The sequence below is a fragment of the Candoia aspera genome, chromosome 4, assembly GCF_035149785.1.
Source record: "Candoia aspera isolate rCanAsp1 chromosome 4, rCanAsp1.hap2, whole genome shotgun sequence".
Classification (NCBI taxonomy): Eukaryota; Metazoa; Chordata; class Lepidosauria; order Squamata; family Boidae; genus Candoia; species Candoia aspera.
In genome coordinates this window covers 95,928,944-95,955,068 of record NC_086156.1, presented here as the reverse complement: position 1 = coordinate 95,955,068, position 26,125 = coordinate 95,928,944, and the positions used below count along the sequence as shown (strand labels likewise).

The window sequence follows — 26,125 nt, the reverse complement described above, 5'->3', positions numbered from 1 at the left end:
CATCTGGTGTTAGGATAACACTGCCATACATCAGAAACATCTCAGAAACCATCAACAGACTGTTACAACCACATGGCATCACCATAGCACATAAACAAGCTAAAACTCTTCAAAATATATTAAGCAACCCAAAAGACCCAATAGCCCAAGAAATAAAAAACAGGAGTTATTTACAACATATAATGCAAAGACTGTAACAGCCACTATGTAGGACAGACAGGCAGAAGACATAGTTTCAACTGGGAAACTGTGAGCATCCTAAACCAAGCCAAATCCAAAAAACGCCAGAGAATTCCTGGAAGCCTGGCACTCAAAGCAGCCATCAACAGACACATAGAGGTAAACAACATTTACATACCATTCAAAAGAGACAATAGAAAAGCCAAAAGACCAGTACACTCAGGTGCCAGCAATCAATACCCAGATATGCAAAAATCAACACTAGGATTAACACCAGATGAACCATCAAACAGCACAATACACCCTAATCAAGGAACTATTAACTCAGGCAATCAACCAAGCAGAGAACAACAGCCCAATCAAAGAACAATGAGTGTGATCATCAAAGTGGGTCTACCCACTCTTCTTCTATAATGACAATTCTGTTGCCTCTTTTGGCATGGCTTCCCTCTCACACACTTTTTGTCATAATAAGAGATGAATCATAAACTCATTATTGGAAGCGAATGGTATGAGCAATTGACTGTGGAATTTGACAAGCTTGAAAATTGCCCTCTTTAGGAAATTTTGTGAAAGTTTTCCCAGGGCCGTGCTACAGCATGGGGGCAAACATTCTTGTGGCCATGATCAACACTTCATTATTTCTGTTTCTCAGGGGTTTCAGAGCAAATGGATACTGCTAGAATGGCAGGGACCAAATTTCAGCCAGAAGGTACCACTTGAGGATCACAATTAAAAAATGTTCCAGACTTTAGTTCTAGAATTAAATGGGCTACCACTATATTGGGATAGAGAGGAAGGGGCAAGTGCTGCATACTGAGAAATGTCTGAAAAATGTTCACTACCATGAGAACATTGTATACATGTCTAGAAGAGTTTCCAAGAGCTTAACCCAAGATAATCCAAATCTCACTCCTTTGATCTCCTACAAATATGTTTGAAATCAGAGAATTTGATAAAATGCATTAACTTTAGCTGTAAACCCAAATCTTAATATTGCTGGTTACCTTTCTTTGGCTTGGACCATTCCTAGCACAAAACTGGCTTCTTTCTCAAGAGGATACAATAGAAAAGATTCATTCAGACATGACAAACATGTTTTCTTTAGCAATTATGTAAGGAATTCTAGCTTTGAGGTGGTAACAATTCTATTTTCATATAATTAGCGTGCAATTAGCTGATGTGGAATTGCAGGTTGTCCCCACTTATGAACTCGGTAACAGTCAGTGGATTATGTCACCTGTGAATTACGGCACAATATAACATCTACTGTAGTATCTGAAGGAGGGAGAGGGATAAGAAACAGGCATGTATGTATTAATATGATCCCTACTATTTAGTATTTAGAGATTTAGATTGGTCAGAGGACTGTCTAATCTTCTAAAATGATACTTAAAGGATTGTAATTACCATAGCTAGATAGAGAAAGGAAAATATGCAGAAAGGGATTATTCCTACTTTAGATTTAGGATGCTGGTAATAGTGGTACTGCTGTTAACCCTGTTATCATATATGCCATACCAAGCTCTCACTGTGAAATGCAGTGTCCAGTATCCAGAGCATCCACTTCACAAATATTATCAGGCTGGGGACTTCATCATTGGTGCCATAGCCTCTCATGGGGTTTTCATTTCTTTTGCCAAAGATTTCAGAGAAAAACCTCCACCCACAATGCCTGAAGAGTTTCTGTAAGGAATTCATGCTTGTTTGTTTGTTATCCCAATTATGTTGGTCTTGCAGTGAAGGCTGGTGTTCTGCCTTATGCTATACAAACAATAGTAGTGTAATAATGAAATTAAAGGGACTTTATGCAGGGCTGTAGGCTTGTAGAGGTATACATAGCCTTGATTGCAGAGTTTGCACACTGCAAACACAGTGCTTAATCTTTTCTAAATGTAATTTTAAGAAATATTAGTTTTCAAGCATTTCTTGTCACAAGGCAAAGGAGTCTGCAATCATCTTGGGGCCTCAACTACATGGCTTTGAAAACATATTAAAATAATATTTTACAAACAGTGCTAGTTTTACCAAAGAGAGGATTGGCCAGGATAGATCAGATTTGTGATTTTCTTTCCTACCAACTTTTGTCTAACAGGAACTTCCTTTATGATTCTTCTGCCACTTCTTCTCTTATTCATTTTACTATCAATGTAAGTTACTCTTCCTTCAGGCAGATCTGTTGTTTGCCTACATAGACAAGAGAAAATATTAGATTCAGCCAGTTTACTTTATAATGCAGCCCAGCTCAAAAAAACAATAACTGCAACCAAGAGTTTTTCTTAAAATGAAGAGGGCTTTTTTCCTTCTCTCATTTTTTTCAGCTTAATCCTTATTAAAATGAGTCTTCTGGAAAGCTAATTATCAATGACCATAATCTTCAATAACAGTATAGGTATATGATACTTTGTTAAGCATTATATCTAAGAAAAGTGATGTAGTAAATACTCTAAAGTAAATACTTTACTATGTGACATAGTAAATCATAATCTATATTAAATATTAATCAGTATGATGTGAAATGCATTAAAATGTCCTAAGTGTGAATTATTCCCATGATACACAATACAATATTCATTTCAGGATGATTCCAAAGAATTATCAACACATCCTGGCCTTGGACTTTGCAGTAAAGAAGGTTAATGATAATCCTCAGATACTACCCAATATCACTTTGGGATTCCAAATTTTTGACAATTACTACAGTGCAAAATGGACATACCATTCCACGATGTTGCTTATATATACTTTGGAAAAATTTATTCCAAACTATAGTTGCAGCATGGAGAAGAAGCTGATTGCAGTGATTGGTGGATTGGATTCCCTTACTTCTCTTGATATGAGGATTCTCCTGGATATCTACAAGATTCCCCAGGTAGGAAATGCCACTCAGGATTCCCATTTTTCACTTGTTTTTTTTTTTTTTTTTTCTGTTTTGCTGGATACAACTCTGGAGTCTGAGTAACTGTCCATCAAATTAGGTGAATGTGACATCCAAAATAAGGAAAAGTTCTTTAGCTTCTTACTTGCAGTATATCAACAAATGATTGAGTTACTAAATGCTTTCCTTGCATTTTCATGATCTTAAAATTTATACATTCTTTCTGATAAAAGTTTTCCTATAATTTTTCTCATATATTGTACATATGTTTAGTTCAATCAAAAAGCCACCAAAGAATTTGTGATTGGTGTTCTCATACCTCTTTATTAGTACAGATATTATAAACTTCCAGGGAGGTAAAAAGTAGGGATATATGTTGTGGACACAAGTCTTATAGTTTAGAATCAGCCTGAAGTTAGAGATGACACCCTCACCAAATCTGCAGACTTTGAAAATTGGAATGTGTTGCAGATAAGAAGATTATATTTAGCCTCCTCAAAAGCGGTGAAAGCTTCCCTTTTCTAAAAACTTCAGGGCTATCTATCACTTTGACATAGGCTTGGGAAAAATTAGCCAGGAAATAAAGAGAAATACAGAGAAATATGATATTTTATATTAACTGTTATTCTTTTAATTATGACACGTAACTAATAATTAAGTATGTCCATGAAAAATATCCAAGATCCACATTTGGAAATACTTTTAAGGGATCAGCAAAAATGGCCCAAATTACTGTTTATTTTTTTATATTTTTCAAAGCATTTAATTATTGTTGGTTTTCGAATTTGGTCACTTTATCAATAATTGAAAGCCAGTTTGGTGTAGTGATTAAGGCACCAGGCTAGAAACCAGGTGACTGAGTTCTAGTCCCACCTTAGGCATGAAGCCAGCTGGGTGACCTCAGGCCAGTCACTCTCTCTCAGCCCTAGGAAGGAGGAAGTGGCAAACCACTTCTGAAAAACCTTGTCAAGAAAACTGCAGGGACTTGTCCAGGCAGTCACCAGGAATTAACACTGATTCATATACAATACACACAATCAATAATTTACCAGGAAGTTTTAGTTGCTCATTTTGTAAGTTGCACTATATTTGCTTCTTTTTTGATTTGCACAGATGCCTCATGGACTATATGCACATATATTCATTCATATTTGAGGCAGACGTCTCATAAAAACATAGCATTGAAAGGGATACATGTTATGTATGTATATGTTTTCTTTTCTCTTTATTTTTGTTATTTCTGTTGTTTTACTTCATTATTTTGAAAATGTTGGGGTTGTGGGGAGAAAATCATTCTTGGCCATCATCCCTGCAGCTTCTCTCTGTGTATCTGAACATAGCTATCATGTCTCCCCAACTCTTCTTTTCTCCAGACTGAACATCCCCTTCCCCATAGGACATTTCCTCAAGTCCCTATATCAACTTGGTTGTCATCCGCTGAACCGTCTCTAACCTATCAATATCCTTCTGAAAATGTGGTGCCCAGAATTCTAAGTAGACCTCTGAGTGTGTTCTCACCAAGGCAGAGGGAAAGGAAGTTGGGACATGCATTTGATGTAAAATAATGTAAGGCAGCCCACAACTGCATCAGCCCATCTAGCAGCTGTCTCACACCCCTGGCTGACGTTCACCTTGTTCATAACTGCACTCAAGTCTTCGTAGATGTGGTATTCCCAAACTGCATCTCACATCTGATATGAGTGGCTTGTATTTTTCTCCCTAAATATAATACTTTACACTTCTTTCTGTTAAAGGATATCCTCTTCCATTCAGCCCATTCTTCCAAACTGTCCAAATCAGACTGTAGTAATGTTTTGTTAACCTGGGTGTTAGCCACATCTGTCAATCTGATATGCAGCATCAGTCCCTTTATCCAGGCCATTTATAACAAACATTGAATAATACAGGCACCAAGACAGATTGCCACAGCACTCTTCAATTCAATATAGAGCCTTTAACATTGACTCTCTGCGGGTGGTCAATCAGCTATTTATGGACGTAGCTTGCTATAGTGGCATTCAAACCACAATGTAACTGCTTGTCAATGAGAATGCCATATGGAACCTTGTCAAAATCTTTGCTGTAATCAAGGTAGACCCTATCCACAGCATTCCCCTTATCCATGAGTGACCCTGTCAAAGATGATCAGATTTTTGTCATATGCTTTATTTTAGCAATCACAGCCCTGTGGCCAACAGGCTTACAAATGGCCTGGCATGGCAGGCAGATGTACCTGCGACATGGTCTGGGGGTGTGATCTGGGATGAGTTTGAGCTGGCTACACCCAAGGAAGTGGACTGGGTTCTTTGTGCTGTCAGCTTGGCCCCCTGTTTCCTGGATGTGAGCCCCTTCTAGGTCATAAAACTGACCAGGGAGGTAACCTGCAGTTGGGACCAAGACATGGTGTCAGCCTTGGTAAAGGAGGCAGTGGTGTGCCACATCCTCAAGAGTCCATTCTTGGACCCAATGAATTCCAACCACTACCGACCAGTCTCCAACCTTCCTTTTTTGGATGTTGAGAAGGCCGTTAGTCTACAGCTGATGAGATACCTGGAAGAAATGGATGATCTAGACCTATTTCAGTCAGGTTTCAGGCCAGCATTTAGTACTAAGAGAGTAACTAAGATTTACAACTCCTGCTTCAAGAGCTCATGGCAGCTATGGCCAAGAAGACCTTTGCACAACTTTTGTGCACCAATTGTGCGGTTTCCTAATCAGGGGACCCTTCAGAAAGTCACTCATGTCCTGGTCATCTTGTGGCTTGACAACTACAAACCAATTGTGCACTGAAAAATTGTGCTGATGAAAATTATAACAGACATTTTTCCTGATCTTCCATATAATCGTAATGTAGAAAGAAACAGAAGAATTAGATGAAAAAGTAGAAAAATGGACATAGTGATTAATACTATGGCTATTTTTATATATATATATATATTAGAATTTTTCAAAACAGTGAAAGTATGCAAAACAAAACAAATGACAGAAAGTAAGAAAACGAAAAAAGAAACATTAGAAAAAAAGAAAGAAAAGAAACATTAAAACATAACAGTTATGCCTTTTGCCCTTTTTCTATTGTGTAATTACCATCTTTTTCTTTTCCCCATGCTCATTGGCCCTTTTTAATCTCCAAATCCAGAAATCAATTTGATCGATTCTTCTTTCAACAAAAAGTCCGTATGAGGTTTCCTGTCTTTTGAAAAGTCTTTGTTGTTGTTTTCTCTCACCAGACTGGTCAGCTTTGCCATTTCTGCAAGTTCAGTTAATTTTATAATTTAATATTCCAGTATAAAGATTTCATTGGTTTTCCAACTTTTTGCATACAATAATCTTGCTGCAGTTATTATATAGATATTTAGTTCCCACATTTCTTTTCTAATTCCTTGTCCATAAAACCCACCTTGAATAATTCTGGTTTCATCATGATGGTGGTTTGCAATATCTTTTGCATCATTGTATGGATTGCATCCTTCAGCAAAGGATTGTTACCTTGTCATGGTGCTGGAGCTTGAGCACCTCAATGATGCCATGAGCTAAACCGTGAAGGGCCACCCAAGACAGGAAGGTCATGACAGAGAGGTCAGACTAAATGCGATCCCTGGGGAAGGTAATGGCAACCCACCCCAGTATTCTTGCCGTGAAAACTAAATGGATCAGTACAACCAGAGATATGTCACTATACCATCGGAAGATGAGATCCCCAGGTCGGAGATTGGTCAAAATGCTACTGGGGAGGAACAGAGGATGAGTTCAACTAGCCCCAGACATGATGACGCAGCTAGCTCAAAGCTGAAAGGAAGGCTAGCAGCTGACGGTGCTGGTGGTGAACGGGGAATCCAATGTTCTAAGGATCAACACACCATTGGAACCTGGAATGTAAGATCTATGAGCCAGGGCAAATTGGATGTGGTTATTGGTGAGATGTCCAGATTAAAGATAGACATTTTGGGCATCAGTGAACTGAAATGGATTGGAATGGGCCACTTCACATCAAATGACCACCACATCTACTACTGTGGACAAGAGGATCACAGAAGAAATGGAGTAGCCTTCATAACTAATAGTAAAGTGGCTAAAGCAGTGCTTGGACACAATCCAAAAAATGATAGGATGATCTCAATTCGAATTCAGGGCAAGCCATCTAACATCAAAGTGATCCAAATATATGCCCCAACCACAGATGCTGAAGAAGCTGAAGTATAGCTGTTCTATGAGGATCTGCAGCACCTACTGGACAACACACCTAAAAGAGACTGGAATGCTAAGGTGGGCAATCAAATGACACCTGGAATTACAGGTAAGCATGGGCTGGGAGAACAAAACGAAGCAGGACATAGGCTGATAGAATTTTGCCAAGACAACTCACTCTGCATAACAAACACTCTCTTCCAACAACCTAAGAGATGGCTTTATACATGGACTTCCCCAGATGGACAACACCGAAACCAGATTGACTACATCCTTTGCAGCCAAAGGTGGCGGACATCTATACAGTCGGTAAAAACAAGACCTGCAGCTGACTGTAGTTCAGATCATGAACTTCTTATTGCACAATTTAGGATCAGACTCAAGAGATTAGGGAAGACCCACAAATCAGCTAGATATGAGCTCACTAATATTCCTAAGGAATATGCAGTGGAGGTGAAGAATAGATTTAACGGACTGGACTTAGTAGATAGGGTCCCAGAAGAACTCTGGACAGAAGTTCGCAACATTGTTCAGGAGGCAGCAACAAAATACATCCCAAAGAAAGAGAAAACCAAGAAGGCAAAATGGCTGTCTGCTGAGACACTAGAAGTAGCCCAAGAAAGAAGGAAAGCAAAAGGCAACAGCAATAGGGGGAGATATGTCCAATTAAATGCACAATTCCAGAGGTTAGATAGAAGAGATAAGGAATTATTTTTAAACAAGCAATGTGTGGAAGTGGAAGAAGACAATAGTATAGGAAGGACAAGAGACCTCTTCCAGAAAATTAGAAACATTGGAGGTAAATTCCAGGCCAAAATGGGTATGATCAAAAACAAAGATGGCAAGGACCTAACAGAAGAAGAAGAGATCAAGAAAAGGTGGCAAGAATATACAGAAGACCTGTAGAGGAAGGATAACAATATCGGGGATAGATTTGACGGTGTGGTCAGTGAGCTAGAGCCAGACATCCTGAAGAGTGAGGTTGAATAGGCCTTAAGAAGCATTGCTAATAACAAGGCAGCAGGAGATGATGGCATCCCAGCTGAACTGTTCAAAATCTTGCAAGATGATGCTGTCAAGGTAATGCATGCTATATGCCAGCAAATTTGGAAAACACAGGAATGGCCATCAGATTGGAAAAAATCAACTTATATCCCCATACCAAAAAAGGGGAACACTAAAGAATGTTCAAAATATCAAACAGTGGCACTCATTTCACATGCCAGTAAGGTAATGCTCAAGATCCTGCAAGGTAGACTTCAGCAACTCATGGAGCGAGAATTGCCAGATGTACAAGCTGGGTTTAGAAAAGGCAGAGGAACTAGGGACCAAATTGCCAATATCCGCTGGCTAATGGAAAAAGCCAGGGAGTGTCAGAAAAACATCTATTTCTGTTTTATTGACTATTCTAAAGCCTTTGACTGTGTGGACCATAACAAATTGTGGCAAGTTCTTAGCGGTATGGGGATACCAAGTCATCTTGTATGCCTCCTGAAGAAACATTAACAATCTCAGATATGCAGATGATACCACTTTGATGGCTGAAAGGGAAGAGGAACTGAGGAGCCTTATGATGAAGGTGAAAGAAGAAAATGCAAAAGCTGGCTTGCAGCTAAACCTCAAAAAAACCAAGATGATGGCAACCAGCTTGATCGATAACTGGCAAATAGAGGGAGAAAATGTAGAAGCAGTGAAAGACTTTGTATTTCTAGGTGCAAAGATTACTGCAGATGCTGACTGCAGTCAGGAAATCAGAAGACGCTTAATCCTTGGGAGAAGAGCAATGACAAATCTCGATAAAATAGTTAAGAGCAGAGACATCACACTGACAACAAAGGTCTGCATAGTTAAAGCAATGGTGTTCCCCGTAGTAACATATGGCTGCGAGAGCTGGACCATAAGGAAGGCTGAGAGTAGGAAGAATGATGCTTTTGAACTGTGGTGTTGGAGGAAAATTCTGAGAGTGCCTTGGACTGCAAGAAGATCAAGCCAGTCCATCCTCCAGGAAATAAAGCCAGACTGCTCACTTGAGGGAACGATATTAAAGGCAAAACTGAAATACTTTTGCCACATAATGAGAAGACTGGACACCCTGGAGAAGATGCTGATGCTAGGGAGAGTGGAAGGCAAAAGGAAGAGGGGCCGACCAAGGGCAAGATGGATGGATGATATTCTAGAGGTGACGGACTTGTCCTTGGGGGAGCTGGGGGTGTTGACGACCGTCAGGAAGCTCTGGCGTGGGCTGGTCCATGAAGTCAGAAGAGTTGGAAGCAATTAAACGAATAAACAATGGATTGCATCAAAATTTTATTTCCCTTTTGACTAGTCCACCATGAGTGAAAAGAAGTCCCCTCTTCCTTTTCATAATTCCAACACTGATTTGATGTTCCTTTGTACATTTTAAACAATTTAGCCAGTGTCATATGCCATCAGTACCTCATTTTATAAAAGTTATCTTTTAAATTATGACCCAATGTGAATTTAATACAAGTTGGCCACATTTTTTCTCATATCCCCATATTTATATTTTAACCAAACTTGCAGCCAGTTTTACCATATAGTCTTTAACCTGTTCATCCTCTGTTTCAAACCTTAGTAACAATTTGTACATTTTTAGCTCTTATGTGATCTTCATTTGTACATAACTCTATTTCAAATTCAATTTTCTTCTTTTCATTTCCAATTGTCCTTTTGTCCATATCAAACCCTTCTTTCATCTGATGATAAGAAAACTATTGAAAAGAATGTCTATTTGCTCATTGTTCTTTTGTCTTCATCTTAACTTCTTCCTTATCTTGTATTAACAAGTCCGTCTATGGGAACCATTGTTCTTTTTCTGCTGTTTCTCTTCTATAAAAAGCTTCTTGTGAGGATGTCAGTAATGATATCTTTGGAAACAGTCTGGGTTTATAGTTATTCCATATTCTTAATAACATGTTTCTCATGTAATGATTCTTAAAACCTACATTTATTTTCACCTTGTCATATCATAAGAAACAAGGCCCCCCAAACTTCAGATCGTGATCTTCCAGCTCTGCCATTCTCTTATTTCTTCACAATATCCATTACTTCATCCATACAAAACATGCAGCAAACTACAATTTCAGATTATGTGCCCCTAATCTTCCTCTTTCTTTTGCATCCTGTAAAATCTTTATTTCACTCTTGTTTATTTTGCCCTGCCATGTAAACCTTGATAAAACTTTGTACCATTGTTGAAAACATATCTCATTTTTCAATATTAGTATAGTCTGGAATAAAAATAAGGGGTTATTCTCTAATGTATCTCTTCTTCCTGGATCTCTTTAGCTCACCTATAGTCCCACTCCAGTGATGAAGGACAGATCTCCCAGTCTTCCCTTCTACCAGATGGTTCCTAAGGAAGAGCTTCAATATGAAGGGATTCTGTCTCTACTTCTGCACTTCAGATGGATATGGATTGGGTTGTTGGTTATGGATAATGACAGTGGAGAACGATTTGTGCAAACCGTGTTTCCCATGATTTCTCAGAAGGGCGTCTGTCTTGCATTCATACAAAAAATCCCCATCATTACTTTTATTACTGATGTGTTTGAGATGCTACATAAAGGGGAGAAGATTTATGATGCTTTGATCAGCAGTAAGGTTACAGTGATACTTGCCTATGGTGAATCTTATTCCATGGGAGTGTTTAGATTTGTATCTTATCTATCAGATGAAGATGTAGGCAGTAAGCCTAGGAAACCCACAGGAAATTTGTGGATCATCACAGCCCAAGTGGAGATTGCTTCATTTGGATTTCAAAGGTATTGGGATTTAGAAATTCTCTGTGGAGCTTTAGGCTTCACATTTCATTCCAACGATGTGTCTGGATTTCAGCAGTTTATTACGAGTCGAAACCCTTCCACTACAAAAGGAGATGGTTTTTTCAAAGGCTTTTGGGAGGAGGCCTTCAATTGCCGATTTTTAGGTACATTTCTAAATGAAGGAGAGGAGAACATTTGCACCGGGCAGGAGAAACTGGAGACACTCCCTGCCACCTTTTTTGAAATGTCCATGTCTGGCCACAGCTACAGTATCTACAATGCTGTCTATGCCATAGCCCATGCTTTACATGCCATGGTTACATCTGGCCTCAAACACAGAGCAATGATGGATGGTGGGCTGCAGCTTCATAATCAGCCATTTTGGCAGGTAATGTACTAAATATGCCCTTGAGTCTTAACAGTATAACATGAAAAAGTTTTCCTTTTCTTTTCGGTCTCATGAAATAATTTCAATTTACTGCAGGCTTGCAATTTCCACTCTGGTCTCTGTGTTTCCTCTTTGTTCCTAATCCAGAACTGGTAGCTTTTGGTGTTAGTGACCCTTTAACAATTAAGGACTATTACGTTTTGATTTACAAAAGGAGCCCATCACTGCATCATTCTGCTTCAGTCTGACAATATGACATTGCCAACAGAGTTGATTATTTTCTTTAATCATTCCTGTATCCCTTGAATAGTGTTTCTCCTGCATGATGACAGAACTCAGTGCAATATCAGGATATCCTTTAAAATTAAATGGTAGTTGTTGCTTGGACAATAATAATTGTATGAAAAAATTGGGAAACTATGAAATTAATTCAAGTAATAAATATGCCATGAATGAATGATTAAGGGCATGTAATTTAGATGAAATGAAAATAGCCCTTGAACATTTGATTTGCAGAAGCCTTTTCATCTGCAGCTTTTAATTATATTTTCCTTTTCATTACAATTAAGCTTCCCAATTTCTTGAGGCACGTCATATTTAATAACAGTATTGGGGACAAGATGGCCTTTGACCAAGATGGGAATTTGGTAGCTGGATTTGATGTCATCAATTTTATTTTTTCTGAAAACCAGACAGTAGTGAAAATAGGAAGGATAGATCCACAGTCTCCTCCAGACAAAATGTTAGTCATCAAAGAAGATGCGATAACATGGAATAGCTGGTTTAACCAGGTAGGTTGCAGGAACTGGAGATTTGGGAAGTCTCTGTTCCTTCTGTGACCACTGAATCTTAGCCCTTATTTAATAATCCTCTAGAATTGTGAATGTGATACTAGTTGACTGGATCTTTTGTCTTATCCATATGATAGCATTTCTAGGAACTGTTCTCTAGTAGATGTATTAAATTCAATATTAAGTAGAGTGATATACTGTAGTTAAAAATCACAATTAGCTAAAAGTCACATTTAGCTAAACACTTAGCTAAAACTGCAGATATGGGCAAACTAGGTATTACTCAAAATGATAGCCAACAATATATAATTCTTTTCTTCACACTGTCTGATTGAATGTACTCCTACATACAACCAGGAATGATGATTAATAATGCCAGGGATGAGTGATATCAAAAATATGGAAAGACTCACTATGATTTGTTAAGAATCTAGAGCAGTTTAGTCACTCCAATTTATCCTAAAAAACAAGCAAGCAAACTAAAACTAAAACTTTATTTTAATCATTAGTTTCAAAATGTACATAGAAATCAGTACAGATAATAAACTGTATTATTATTATGAATCCAGTATTGGACCTGAGGAAGTGGACAGGATCCTCCTGATTGTGAATGCCACCACCTGTCATTTAGATCCATGTCCCTCCTGGCTGGTGAAGGCAGCCAGGGATGTGACATGTGGTTGGGTCCAAGCGATGGTTAATACATCTTTGGGAGACAGGGTGTTTCTGGCTGCCTTTAAGGAGGCGCTGGTGCATCCTCTCCTCAAGAAGCCATCACTGGACCCAACTGTGCTGGACAATTTTTGTCCAGTCTCCCATCTCCCCTTTTTAGGGAAGCTGGTTGAGAAGGTGGTGGTGTTGCAACTCCAGAGGATTCTGGATAAAACGGATTATTTGGACCCCTTTCAGTCAGGTTTCAGGCCCGGTTGGAACACCTTGCCCCCAGAGGTGAGGAAGGCACCTTCACTTCCAACCTTCAGGAGGGCTGGTTCTGCTATCTCACATGGGGAGGGAAGGTGGGCAACCATTCATGGGGTTGGCTCGAACCTTAGAGCCACTCCCACCTCATAAGAATTTTTAACCTCTTCAATTTTATACTTATATTGTATTTTATATTTGTAAATTGTTTTTATAAGATCTTAATTGTTTATTATTATAGTCTTAATTTTATTGTAAACCGCCCAGAATCCTTCTTTTGGGGGAGAGGGGTGGTAGCAAAATTTGAATAATAAATAAATAAATAAACTGTATTAGAAGTGGGAGGAATCTTGAAGATCCCCAGTTTTGCACTCTCTATTCCAGTGTTTCTCAATCTTGGTAAGTTTAAGACATGTGGACTTCATTTCCCAGAACGTTGAAATCCACACATCTTAAAATTGCCAAGGTTGAGAAACATTGCTCTATTCCATGCATGGTTACCCCTAAAGCATTCCCTTAGAGATGGCCATGTTAATATTGGTGACAGTCTACTGCATCAGAAGGCAGCACTTCCTGTTAAGAAATTTTGCCAAAATACAATTCTCAACCCTGGGTTCCAGTTTTTCCCATGTGGCGGGGGACAGACAAGGAAGAAGCAATCCACCATCTTTATAAGAGCCAGCTATTATGGCTCTTTCTGTAGCCTCCTCTCTGGGTGAATCCTTCTTCATAGACTTGCTTTCCAGACTTCTCACCAGTTTGTTTTTTTCATTTTCCTCTGGCCATTTGTTAATGTCCTTCTTAAACTGTCATTATCAGAGATGGTCACAGGATATAGTCAAATCAGAATACAAGAGAAGTATTGTTTTTGTATTATCTGGATGTTGATTGTGTCTTAGTGTAGGTAAGAGAGGATTAGTAACTTCATTCTTTCTTTATGCAGACACAATTGTCCTGCTGACTCAGGTTCCACTTGTGAATACTGTAACAGTTTTCCTATAACATGTCCTTAAAAGGAAATGTTTCTTAAACATATTCACATATATTACTGATATTAGGATACCTTTTTTTTTACCTATTATCATTCCTGAAAATTGAAACTGATCTTGCATCAATCTTATATGAAAGAGTTTGTTGAGGACAGGAAAAAAAAAATACTGCATTATGTAACATTATAAAAAGAGTTGGAAATCTAATCCATGAAATTTAAGAGGCAGTTCAATGTTTCAAGAAGAAGTTGTCATTATTGGTCTATTTAAAGTATGCCCTGAAGCCATGGATGGATGGTAGTCATACTACACAGAATGAAATGCCTCCCAGAAAAGCAATGTTTCTAAGGCATTATTTTTAAGAGTATAACTTACGTTGTTGGTTTGTTTCTTTACAAGCTAGACACGGCCCGTTTCTCTCTGCACCCCAAGCTGTTATCCAGGTTCTACTAAACAAGTCCTAGAGGGGAAGCCATTTTGCTGCTACTCTTGTAACCCATGTCCAGAAGGGAAAATTGCAGAAAAGGAGGGTAAGGATAGAATATTACGATCATTCTGTTGCTTCCAGAAAGTTATATTAATTATATATATTATTTATGTATGAGCATGTATATATAAATCTACATCCCCCTATCTCTCTTTTATCTATTTGTTGATCTGCAAAGCCAGTGTGGTGTAGTGATTAAGGTGCTGGACTAGGAGTTAGTTCTCTCTTAGGCACAAAACTGGCTGGATGATTTGGGGCCAGTCCCTCTCCCTCAGTCGAGATTAGGGTGTGAGAAACATCTGTCTACCATCCTGTCCTGGACAGCATGATAGGTTATAAGCCATAACCTTCAGTGAAGAGGTTATCAGCCTCAGAATGATTTAGGCTGATAACAGCAGCAGCAGCAGCAACAACACAGATAAATAGAAATGTTAAATAGATATGGAAAAAATATATAGGTATGTGAAATATGGCTGCAGGACATTCCTCCTCCTCCTCCTCCCCCCTCCCCCTCCTCCTCCAAACAAATTGTGCACTGATTGTGTGTAGATTAGAGGTACAGTATACCATCTACCTTTCTCTAGTTAAATAGCTGCACCAGAAAAAAAAGTTCCTAAATGTTATGCAGAAATAAAGATAATTGTGGAGTTTCATAAACTTTATTTATTTGTTTATTCATAAGTTTTATAAATAAGAGGCTCCGCCCAGTGTACACGATCAAAATATAATACAGAGTAGAAATACAAAAAAAACAATAACAAACAATAAATGCACAGATATCTCCGATTTCTTTGTCTTCCAAGATCTTCTAGAAAAACTATACCATAACTATTCTCTGGAGTGCTGTAAGAAAGGGAGTTATTCTTGCCTCACAGATGATCAGAAGGATGTAAACAAGATTGAATGCTGCCAAAAGGACAAGAATGGTAACACTCCAATTATCTATGCCTTGCAACTCATTAGTAAGAGCAAACAATGTAACTTCTGTCCTATACTCTGGCATGTCTTCTGACTGCCAAGAATCTAGATTATTCAGTTCTTCCAGAGCCCAAGATAGTTGTTGCCTCTCCACTTTTTTTCACAACATTCTGTAAGAATCCTGCTGGATTTTGGCCCTATGAGAAAATTAAGTTTAAGAAGTCTAGTTTGGGGAGAACTTCTCATGCCTAATGTCAAGGGGCTATAATTGTGTGCAGCAACAATGCGGTCAAAGTGGAAAATAAGTGGAGGAAGGCAAGGTGGGGACAGTATAAAAGAATAATACCTACAGGAGAATGGATGCTGGAAGTGAGGAACAAAATGAGCAGCTTTGTAGGTGAGGCAATCTTCTTCATTACCACTGTGACTATTGCAGGGTTTGTCCAGATCATAAACTCTTCCACATCAACCCATCTATCGCCATCAAATTTTATTACAGATGGAAGCAAACTGACATATATAATCAGTGTAAAAAAAATAATAATAATAAAAGGCATAAACTCAAGTTTCTTAGAACAATTATATAACTAGCTGCTTTATAGAAAGTTCTAAACAAACGATTTGTTTAAATGGGAAGGTATAAAAATAAATAGCAGTAATGTTTTTTGTAGAAATGAAAATGTGTAGAAATGTATTTCATAGTTCAACCTCCAGTTTCTTTTCAATTAAAAAAAAATCACCCCATTGAACGGACATTTGGGAAGGACATTCATCCAGGTGGTATTCCTAGGCTCAGGATTAACTTTCACCGGTATGCTTGGGGTCTCATTCTAAAAAGTAGTTGGTGGTTGAAGAACAGATATGACCTTTTTTACACTGAATTTTTTTCTCAAATTCAGCATACATATATGTGAATATGCATAATCTCTAGTAATATTTTCTGTACTTTACCAGTCGAAGAGACCGGGCCGCAACTAGGGTCTGTGTCACCCGGGGCAAACATGGATTGAGCGTCCAGTTTGGCACCCCCCAGCACTCATTTTGGTGCCCCCCAGTGCTCATTTTGGCACTCCACCAGTGCTCATTTTGGCGCCCCACCAGCACGGCGCCCGGGGCACATATCCCACTTGCCCCCCCTAGTTGTGGCCCTGCAAGGAAAATATTTGTAGCTCAGGGTTGAACTATTAACTGTCAATCAATCAAGCAGCAAACTACAGCCTAATCAAGGAACTACAAAGGAGAGAACAACACCCCCACCAACACAAGCAGGGCAAGCCACTGTATGTAAACAGAGAGCAAACCCCACTCCCTTCTTGTACTGAAGATGTTGCCTAGTCTGGCAATGAAATGTCTGCAAGAAAACAAGAAGGCTCAGAGAGCACCAAGGACTCCACAATTCGGAACTTTCTCCCATCACATTGGAAAATAAGAATTTGATAGCCGTTTTGGGAAATTCCTTGGGATCACATTCAAGTCTGAAGACTATATGTGATGGTAGGGCCATTGGCTGTGTAAGACGCATGGTATTTTTTTGTTATTTGAACACAGCTTTGGAATATATCTGCCTTCCGGGTCACTGTATGCACTGCTGCCAAACAATCTGATTCTCTTGAAGTTAAGCAAATAAGATCATATGTCATTATAATATTACTAATTCTATCTATCCTCTAGTTAGGTTTGTTAAAAAAAAAATGGAACTATCAACACCAGGGACCAAAGATTTGGCATTGGTAATGTTTTGGGGTCAAGGAAGAGGGACCAGTCTAGAGAAAGCCAGTTGATATAAATAAAAATTCTGGGCTTCCAATGTGAGTCATGGCTAACTGAAAACATCTTCACAAACAAGCAGGGACAACAACCTCTGTGAAGTATGAAAGACCAGCAAGTAGACCAGGCCTTTAAATCTCTCCAGAGAAGGAGAGACTGGAAGATTGTTCATGAGTACTCTGAATGGCAGCACCTCATAAGGAGATGGTAAAACAATGGTTTCCCATGGGTTTGAGCACCAGGAGCCTAGGGAGATGACAACTTTGCTCTCAGCAGTGGCGGAGCCTTTCATAAGGACACTAAGCTAGCCAAACTCACTTTCTAATCACATTTGAAATGTTCAGTTTAACCCCTTTATGGATATCAGAGACCTTCAAAACAATGAGCTTAATTTGTCACCTGGTGAGTTTTACCTTCTTTGGATTTAAGAAAATTTTAATCATTTAAAATAATATACAATTGGCAAAAAAGCAGTATGTATGTATTTATGTATGTATATTTAAGAGAGTTTTAAATAGATTGGGAGACGAGAGAAATTAGGAATATTGGTTATTTTTGCTGTAAGATTTGAAAAACAAGTATATAATTAAATAATGTATTCATGGGAAACAACTGAAACAGAACTAAACCCATATTAGGAACTGAGGCTTGATGAAGGCTGCAAATGAACACTAGAGGGAACTAAAGGCAGAAAAGAGTTAATTGGCTAAGCTAGCTATAACTTTTTCTTAAAGCATTTTTTGAAACATGGACTGAGATATTAATAACTAATATCTCAGAAAGGATACAGATTTCAATGAATAAACTTTTAGAAGATGATGAGAAAATTTTTATTTTTTATTTTTTTGTTATGTGACATAGACATTATAGGGTTTGAAGGCAAGGAAGATAACAAAATTGAGATTAAGAAAATGGGAATACAAAAGACAAATCAAGAAAAGGATCTGGACATGAAACAGCTGCAACAAGAAATTCTGGATATTGCCTCTTTATGGGATTTACAAAGTAGTCTGATGAAAGCTTTGAAGACTCTTTTTAAATGCCAAAGAGTGATGAAAGGTCAAATCCTGCAATGCCACAGTAATGATTTAAAGGTTAAGACTGTGCAGAGCAAAAAGAAGGAATATAAAGTTGGACTATTTGACCAGGGACAAACTATTTGATATTTCTGGCCTATTGGATATTTTGCTGAACTAGGACTGAACTTCAGCAAAGGATCGTTACCTTGTTGTGGTGCTGGAGCTTGAGCACCTCAATGATGCCATGAGTTAAACCGTGAAGGGCCACCCAAGACGGGAAAGTCATGACAGAGAGGTCAGACTAAATGCGATCCCTGGGGAAGGTAATGGCAACCCACCCCAGTATTCTTGCCGTGAAAACTAAATGGATCAGTACAACCAGAGATATGTCGGTATACCATCGGAAGATGAGACCCCCAGGTCGGAAGATGGTCAAAATGCTACTGGGGAGGAACAGAGGATGAGTTCAACTAGCCCCAGACGTGATGACGCAGCTAGCTCAAAGCCGAAAGGACGGTTAGCGGCCGATGGTGCTGGTGGTGAACGGCGAATCCAATGTTCTAAGGATCAACACGCCATTGGAACCTGGAATGTAAGATCTATGAGCCAGGGCAAATTGGATGTGGTTATTGGTGAGATGTCAAGATTAAAGATAGACATTTTGGGTGTCAGCGAACTGAAATGGACTAGAATGGGCCACTTCACATCAAATGACCACCAAATCTACTAATGTGGACAAGAGGACCACAGAAGAAATGGAGTAGCCTTCATAACTAATAGTAAAGTGGCTAAAGCAGTGCTTGGATACAATCCAAAAAACGATAGAATGATCTCAATTCGAATTCAGGGCAAGCCATCTAACATCACAGTGATCCAAATATACGCCCCAACCACAGATGCTGAAGAAGCTGAAGTAGAGCAGTTCTATGAGGATCTGCAGCACCTACTGGACAACACGCCTAAAAGAGATGTTATTTTCATCACAGGAGACTGGAATGCTAAGGTGGGCAGTCAAATGACACCTGGAATTACAGGTAAGCATGGCCTGGGAGAACAAAATGGAGCAGGACATAGGCTGATAGAATTTTGCCAAGACAACTCACTCTGCATAACGAACACTCTCTTCCAACAACCTAAGAGATGGCTTTATACATGGACTTCACCAGATGGACAACACCGAAATCAGATTGACTACATCCTTTGCAGCCAAAGGTGGTGGTCATCTATACAGTCGGTAAAAACAAGACCTGGAACTGACTGTAGTTCTGATCACGAACTTCTTCTTGCACAATTTAGGATCAGACTAAAGAGATTAGGGAAGACCCACAGATCAGCTATATATGAGATCGCTAATATCCCTCAGGAATATGCAGTGGAAGTGAAGATTCGATTTCAGGGACTGGACTTAAAAGATAGGGTCCCGGAAGAACTCTGGACAGAAGTTCGCAACAATGTTCAGGAGGCGGCAACAAAATACATCCCAAAGAAAGAGAAAATCAAGAAGGTAAAGTGGCTGTCTGCTGAGACACTAGAAGTAGCCCAAGAAAGAAGGAAAGCAAAAGGCAACAGTGATAGGGGGAGATATGCCCAATTAAATGCAAAATTCCAGAGGTTAGCCAGAAGAGATAAGGAATTATTTTTAAACAAGCAATGGACGGAAGTGGAAGAAGACAATAGAATAGGAAGGACAAGAGACCTCTTCCAGAAAATTAGAAACATTGGAGGTAAATTCCAGGCAAAAATGGGTATGATCAAAAACAAAGATGGCAAGGACCTAACAGAAGAAGAAGAGATCAAGAAAAGGTGGCAAGAATATACGGAAGATCTGTATAGGAAGGATATCAATATCGGGGATAGCTTTGACGGTGTGGTCAGTGAGCTAGAGCCGGACATCCTGAAGAGTGAGGTTGAATGGGCCTTAAGAAGCAGTGCTAATAACAAGGCAGCAGGAGACGATGGCATCCCAGATGAACTGTTCAAAATCTTGCGAGATGATGCTGTCAAGGTAATGCATGCTATATGCCAGCAAATTTGGAAAACACAGGAATGGCCATCAGATTGGAAAAAATCAACTTACATCCCCATACCGAAAAAGGGAAACACTAAACAATGTTCAAACTATCGAACAGTGGCACTCATTTCACATGCCAGTAAGGTAATGCTCAAAGTCCTGCAAGGTAGACTTCAGCAATTCATGGAGCGAGAATTGCCAGATGCACAAGCTGGGTTTAGAAAAGGCAGAGGAACTAGGGACCAAATTGCCAATATCCGATGGATAATGGAAAAAGCCAGGGAGTTTCAGAAAAACATCTATTTCTGTTTTATTGACTATTCTAAAGCCTTTGACTGTGTGGACCATAACAAATTGTGGCAAGTTCTTAGCGGTATGGGGATATCAAGTCATCTTGTCTGCCTCCTGAAGAATCTGTATAATGACCAAGTAGCAACAGTAAGAACAGACCACGGAACAACGGACTGGTTTAAGATTGGGAAAGGAGTATGGCAGGGCTGTATACTCTCACCCTACCTATTCAACTTGTACACAGAACACATCATGCGACATGCTGGGCTTGAGGAATCCAAGGCTGGAGTTAAAATCGCTGGAAGAAACATTAACAATCTCAGATATGCAGATGATACCACTTTGATGGCTGAAAGCGAAGAGGAACTGAGGAGCCTTATGATGAAGGTGAAAGAAGAAAGTGCAAAAGCTGGCTTGCAACTAAACCTCAAAAAAACCAAGATGATGGCAACCAGCTTGATCGATAACTGGCAAATAGAGGGAGAAAATGTAGAAGCAGTGAATGACTTTGTATTTCTAGGTGCGAAGATTACTGCAGATGCTGACTGCAGTCAGGAAATCACAAGACGCTTAATCCTTGGGAGAAGAGCAATGACAAATCTCGATAAAATAGTTAAGAGCAGAGACATCACACTGACAACAAAGGTCCGCATTGTTAAAGCAATGGTGTTCCCTGTAGTAACATATGGCTGCAAGAGCTGGACCATAAGGAAGGCTGAGAGAAGGAAGATCAATGCTTTTGAACTGTGGTGTTGGAGGAAAATTCTGAGAGTGCCTTGGACTGCCAGAAGATCAAACCAGTCCATCCTCCAGGAAATAGAGCCAGACTGCTCACTTGAGGGAATGATATTCAAGGCAAAAGTGAAATACTTTGGCCACACAATGAGAAGACAGGACACCCTGGAGAAGATGCTGATGCTAGGAAGAGTGGAGGGGGAAAGGAAGAGGGGCCGACCAAGGGCAAGGTGGATGGATGATATTCTAGAGGTGACGGACTCGTCCCTGGGGGAGCTGGGGTGTTGACGACCGACAGGAAGCTCTGGCGTGGGCTGGTCCATGAAGTCACAAAGAGTCGGAAGTGACTGAATGAATAAACAACAACAGGAGTGAAAAGATGATGATTAATGACTTGTGTATAAATAGAAGTTAGGCTATAGGGAGAAGACCATTTTTTTTATTTGTAACTTTAAAAGAGAGTGAAAAGTTACTATATTAGCTTCTGCTTGGTGTGACAAAAGTTGGAAGCCACTTCTTTATTATTGATTTTGTTGCCTTTTTCTTTTTTTCTTTTTTCTTTCCTACTTTTTCTTTTTCTTTTGCACCTTTTCTGTTTTACTTTTTTTTGCACCTTCTGAACTTTTCTTTTTATTTTTTCTTCTAGTTTAGTCTGTATAATTTTTACTGAGTTTATTAAAAACGTCAATTAAAAAAATGATCATCTTAAAACTAAAATCTACAAATTATTGTTAACATTGGAAATGGAAGTGCTAGTAAAAGACTGTATGGTAAAATGGGCAAAAAAAAAAAATCAATAAAACAACCAATTTGAACAATGGGAAAATATGTGGTTAAAGGGTCTTAAATTTAAAGTATGTTATAATCTTAAGAAAGTTTCTACTCTATAAGATGCTGTGTAGATGGTATTTGACACCAGATAAACTTTCTAAGTTTTATAAAGGAGTACCAAACATCTGTTGGAAATGTAAAAGACATGAAGGAAACTGTTTCCACCTTTGGTGGTCTGGTAAAAAAGTTAAAGAATACTGTATGGACATATATACAACTATTCGGAGGATTTTAAAAATGGACATTCAACTGAGACCAGAAAGTTTCTTATTGGGGATGATGGACACATGCCTAGAAAAAGCCATGGTACTTTAATTCTCTATATGACAATGGCTGCAAGACTACTTTTGGCCCAACATTGGAAAGACCAGGGACTACCCACAGTAGAGGAGTGGTTAGTTAAGCTTTCAGAATTAGCGGGAATGGCAAAAATGATGGCTATTATAAAAGAAAAAAAAAATGATAAAATTTAAGAAAAATTGGAAGCCTTTCATTGACTTTTTATTTATTTATTTATTTATTTATTTATTTATTTATTTATTTTCAGATTTCTATCACCGCCCATCTCTCCCGAAAAGGAGGCCCTGGGCGGTTATTTTTGCTTGAAACTGAACGTAGTCCAATAGTGACATATGGTTTCAATGACTAGTTATAATTATAGATTATCGGGAAAAGTAGAAGCAATAATATAAAGTTAAATAAGGGTTGTATGAAAGGTTTTTTGTATATATACTTTGCAAAGGAAGTTGGAAGTGACTTTGTTAAATGTCTATATATGTTTGCATTTTCTTTTGTTTCTGTTCTGTACTTTCTATTTCTTACTATTGTTGTAATTTCCCTTTTTATTTTTTAATTTACACATTACAAAATAAAAGAATATCTCAGAACTACACACACACACACACACACACACACACACATACACACACACACACACACACACACATATATATGAATGATTCCAACAAGGACTCCATATCTAGACTGGAAAAAAAAAAAATCTTGAGGCCTGTGCATGACATAGAAAAAGAGTTTTCTGAATGTCTTTGCTACAGCCTAGTTCTCCATATTGTTGCAACCCTTCTATAATAACCCTGATTCTACTCCCCCATGTTAATTATATAAGAAACGATCAACATTTTTGCATGGTGCTTTAAAATAGGGATTTATAGCAGATGTTATTGTTCATATAACATATGAACATGCTGATTTAATAGACCTGGTCATAACTATGACATTTATTTCTTACTTGGAGTAAAGAGTAATGTAAATTTTAAACTTAAAGTTATAAAAGTTACAAAGACTTATGAGTCCATATCAGTTTGACATTCTTTCCATTTCAGATCTGAATGACTGTTATGCTTGCACAGATGAAAATTATCCCAACAAAAACCAGGATTCATGTATTCCCAAGGATATAAGTTTCTTGTCCTATAAAGAACCTTTGGGGATCGGTTTAGCCTGTTTTTCTCTTTTCTGTTCCACAATCACAATTCTGGTACTAAGGACATTCCTGATGCATCACAACACTCCCATCGTCAAAGCCAGCAGCCGGGATCTCACCTACATCCTCCTGGTCACCCTCCTGCTCTGCTTCCTCTGTGCATTACTTTTCATCGGTCAGCCAAATAAGGTGACATGCCTTCTCCGACAAACTGCTTTCAGCATCATCTTCTCTGTGGCTGTTTCCTGTGTGCTGGCCAAGACTGTGACTGTGGTCCTTGCTTTCATGGCAATCAAGCCAGGAAACGCAATGAAGAAGTGGGTGGGGAAAAGACTGGGCTATTCTTTTGTTTTATCTGGCTTCTTAATTCAGGTTGGGATTTGCACGATATGGCTGGCTACCTCTCCTCCTGTCCCAGATGCTGACCTGCATGCAGAGACTGGAAAAATTATTCTTAATTGTAAGGAAGGGTCCATGAATATGTTTTACTCTGCAAGGTGCTATATGGGCTTCTTGGCCATGATCAGTTTCGTGGTTGCTTTCCTTGCCAGGAAGTTACCTGACAGTTTCAATGAAGCCAAGTTCATTGCTTTCAGCATGTTGATCTTCTGCAGTGTTTGGCTCTCCTTTGTTCCAACCTACTTGAGCACCAAGGGGAAATACATGGTGGCTGTGGAGATCTTCTCAATGTTAAGCTCGAGTGCTGGGCTACTGATCTGCATCTTTTTCCCCAAATGTTACGTTATTGTGTTGAGGCCTGAGCTGAACAAGAAGGAACTAAGAATAAAAAGAAATTGCTGAATGTATTCAAGGATTTTGTTGTTATATGTGCAGCAGAAATACCACAGAATATTGGACTAGCATTTATATTGAAAAAGTAGACAGTAAAGCAATCATCTCCATTGTTTATACATTTATTCTTGTTGTTTAGCAAAATTCAAGTGTAGGAGCTATTAATTATTCACATGCCCACTTTTGTAATTTCTTATTGATTCAGTGTTCCAGGGTTTGACACATGGTGTATTTTTTCTTTAGGAAGATACTTCTTGTCTTAAAATTTATTTGACTAATTTTCTCATCTTTTTCCATGGTTCAGGAAGAAAAAAATCCAGGAAGAAGCATGTGGCAACATACATAATTCCAGCTTCCATTCCTGTGTATTTTCAGGATATAAAATTTACGCTGAAACTGACACAAAATAGCTATCACTATATTTTATTTCAGGATTTAAAATAAATTTTAAAAAGAGGTAAAAAAGAGGAAAAAGACATTTATTTCTTTCATTCTTCATCTGTCCTAGGTGAACTTCTCAAGACGTACACTTCAAAAGAGGGAACAAGATTCTTTTTGGGCATGGTATGGCACATGAACCCCCAGATATTCTAATTTTAATAGAATACTGATAGATAAACAAATTAACACATAAATAAAGACTCCCTAAAAAGTGTGATAATTTTAAATAGTTGAATTATTTAAAGGTAAGTTATACTCAACTTTCCAAAATGAAGTATATGATAATGCAAAGATTACTTTAGGATCATTCTGTATTTGTTTGCTGGTTTGTCTTGTTTTTACAGTTTGTATGCTTCTGTTGTCTATTATAAATGAACAATATAATACAAGAATATTATTTTCTGTCTTTGTGGAAAGATGGTGTTAATGGATATAAGGCAGAATACCTATTACATGTATTTAACTGTGAACTCCAGTTAATCCTTGACCTAGACCATTCATTCAGCAACCATTCAAAGGTATAACAGCACTGAACAAATGGTGGTTATGAGTGGTCCTTGTAGCAGCCATCCCAGCAACCCTGCGGTCATGTGATTGTGTTCCGGGCATGTAGAAATAGGTTTGCATTTACAAACATTTTCAGTGCCCTGTGATCATGTGATCATCATCCCCCACCTCATCCCAGGTGATCAACTGTGACCACTTCGCTGGGTGCCGGTTTCTTAGGCTCTTCCCCATCGGCAGATTCCTCTGCATTAGAATTAGAACTCGATTCATCCCTTGACAGGTCTTGGGATTCTGAAGGCTCTGGGGTGAGACTCAGTTATCCGCTCTTGACCATTGACTCAGGCATCACGCTAGCCGTCTCCTCGAGTACCCCGGTCGTGGATTGCAACTCAGCCATCATTAACTATTTTCCCTCACAAGAGACTGATCTTGGTAGGAGCTAATGGTATAATGTTGGGTTTCTCAGCTTTATGTAATGATTGCCTATTCTAAAACAGTATCAGACTCACAGGCAAGATTCAAGGATATCTGATTTATTAAAGAACAGTAAGCAGGATCACAAAGAAAGCTGAGAATGATAAAAGCGCGCCAAATTCAAACTAAAAATCCTCAGTGCAAATGAAATCCCTCCCCCCTTAGAATCTTCTCAAGTTCACAATCACAGGTGCTCCTAACAGTCTCTGATGGTCTGCGAGAAAAGTCCTTGAACAGAGAACATAACCCAAACACATTCCATTGTAATGAACACAGATACAGAGCTTGGTA

The 26,125-nt window shown here is 38.7% G+C and overlaps 1 protein-coding gene across 1 annotated transcript; it reads left to right on the top strand.

Annotated features, from left to right (window-relative positions):
• Nucleotides 1-2,959: 2,959 nt before the first annotated feature.
• On the top strand, nucleotides 2,960-24,421 carry LOC134496741 (vomeronasal type-2 receptor 26-like). The gene is made up of 5 exons (XM_063302450.1): nucleotides 2,960-3,052; nucleotides 10,556-11,419; nucleotides 11,989-12,210; nucleotides 14,521-14,647; nucleotides 23,520-24,421. The coding sequence occupies exons 1-5, from the start codon at nucleotides 2,960-2,962 to the stop codon at nucleotides 24,419-24,421; spliced, it is 2,208 nt and encodes a 735-aa protein (XP_063158520.1).
• Nucleotides 24,422-26,125: the final 1,704 nt, after the last annotated feature.

Coding starts and splice junctions, on each gene's coding strand:
- LOC134496741 (XM_063302450.1), top strand. CDS start 2,960: ATGGAGAAGAAGCTGATTGCAGTGATTGGTGGATTGGATTCCCTTACT. Junction 11,420..11,988: donor ATAATCAGCCATTTTGGCAG/GTAATGTACTAA, acceptor ATTACAATTAAG/CTTCCCAATTTCTTGAGGCA. Junction 14,648..23,519: donor GAAAATTGCAGAAAAGGAGG/GTAAGGATAGAA, acceptor TTTCCATTTCAG/ATCTGAATGACTGTTATGCT.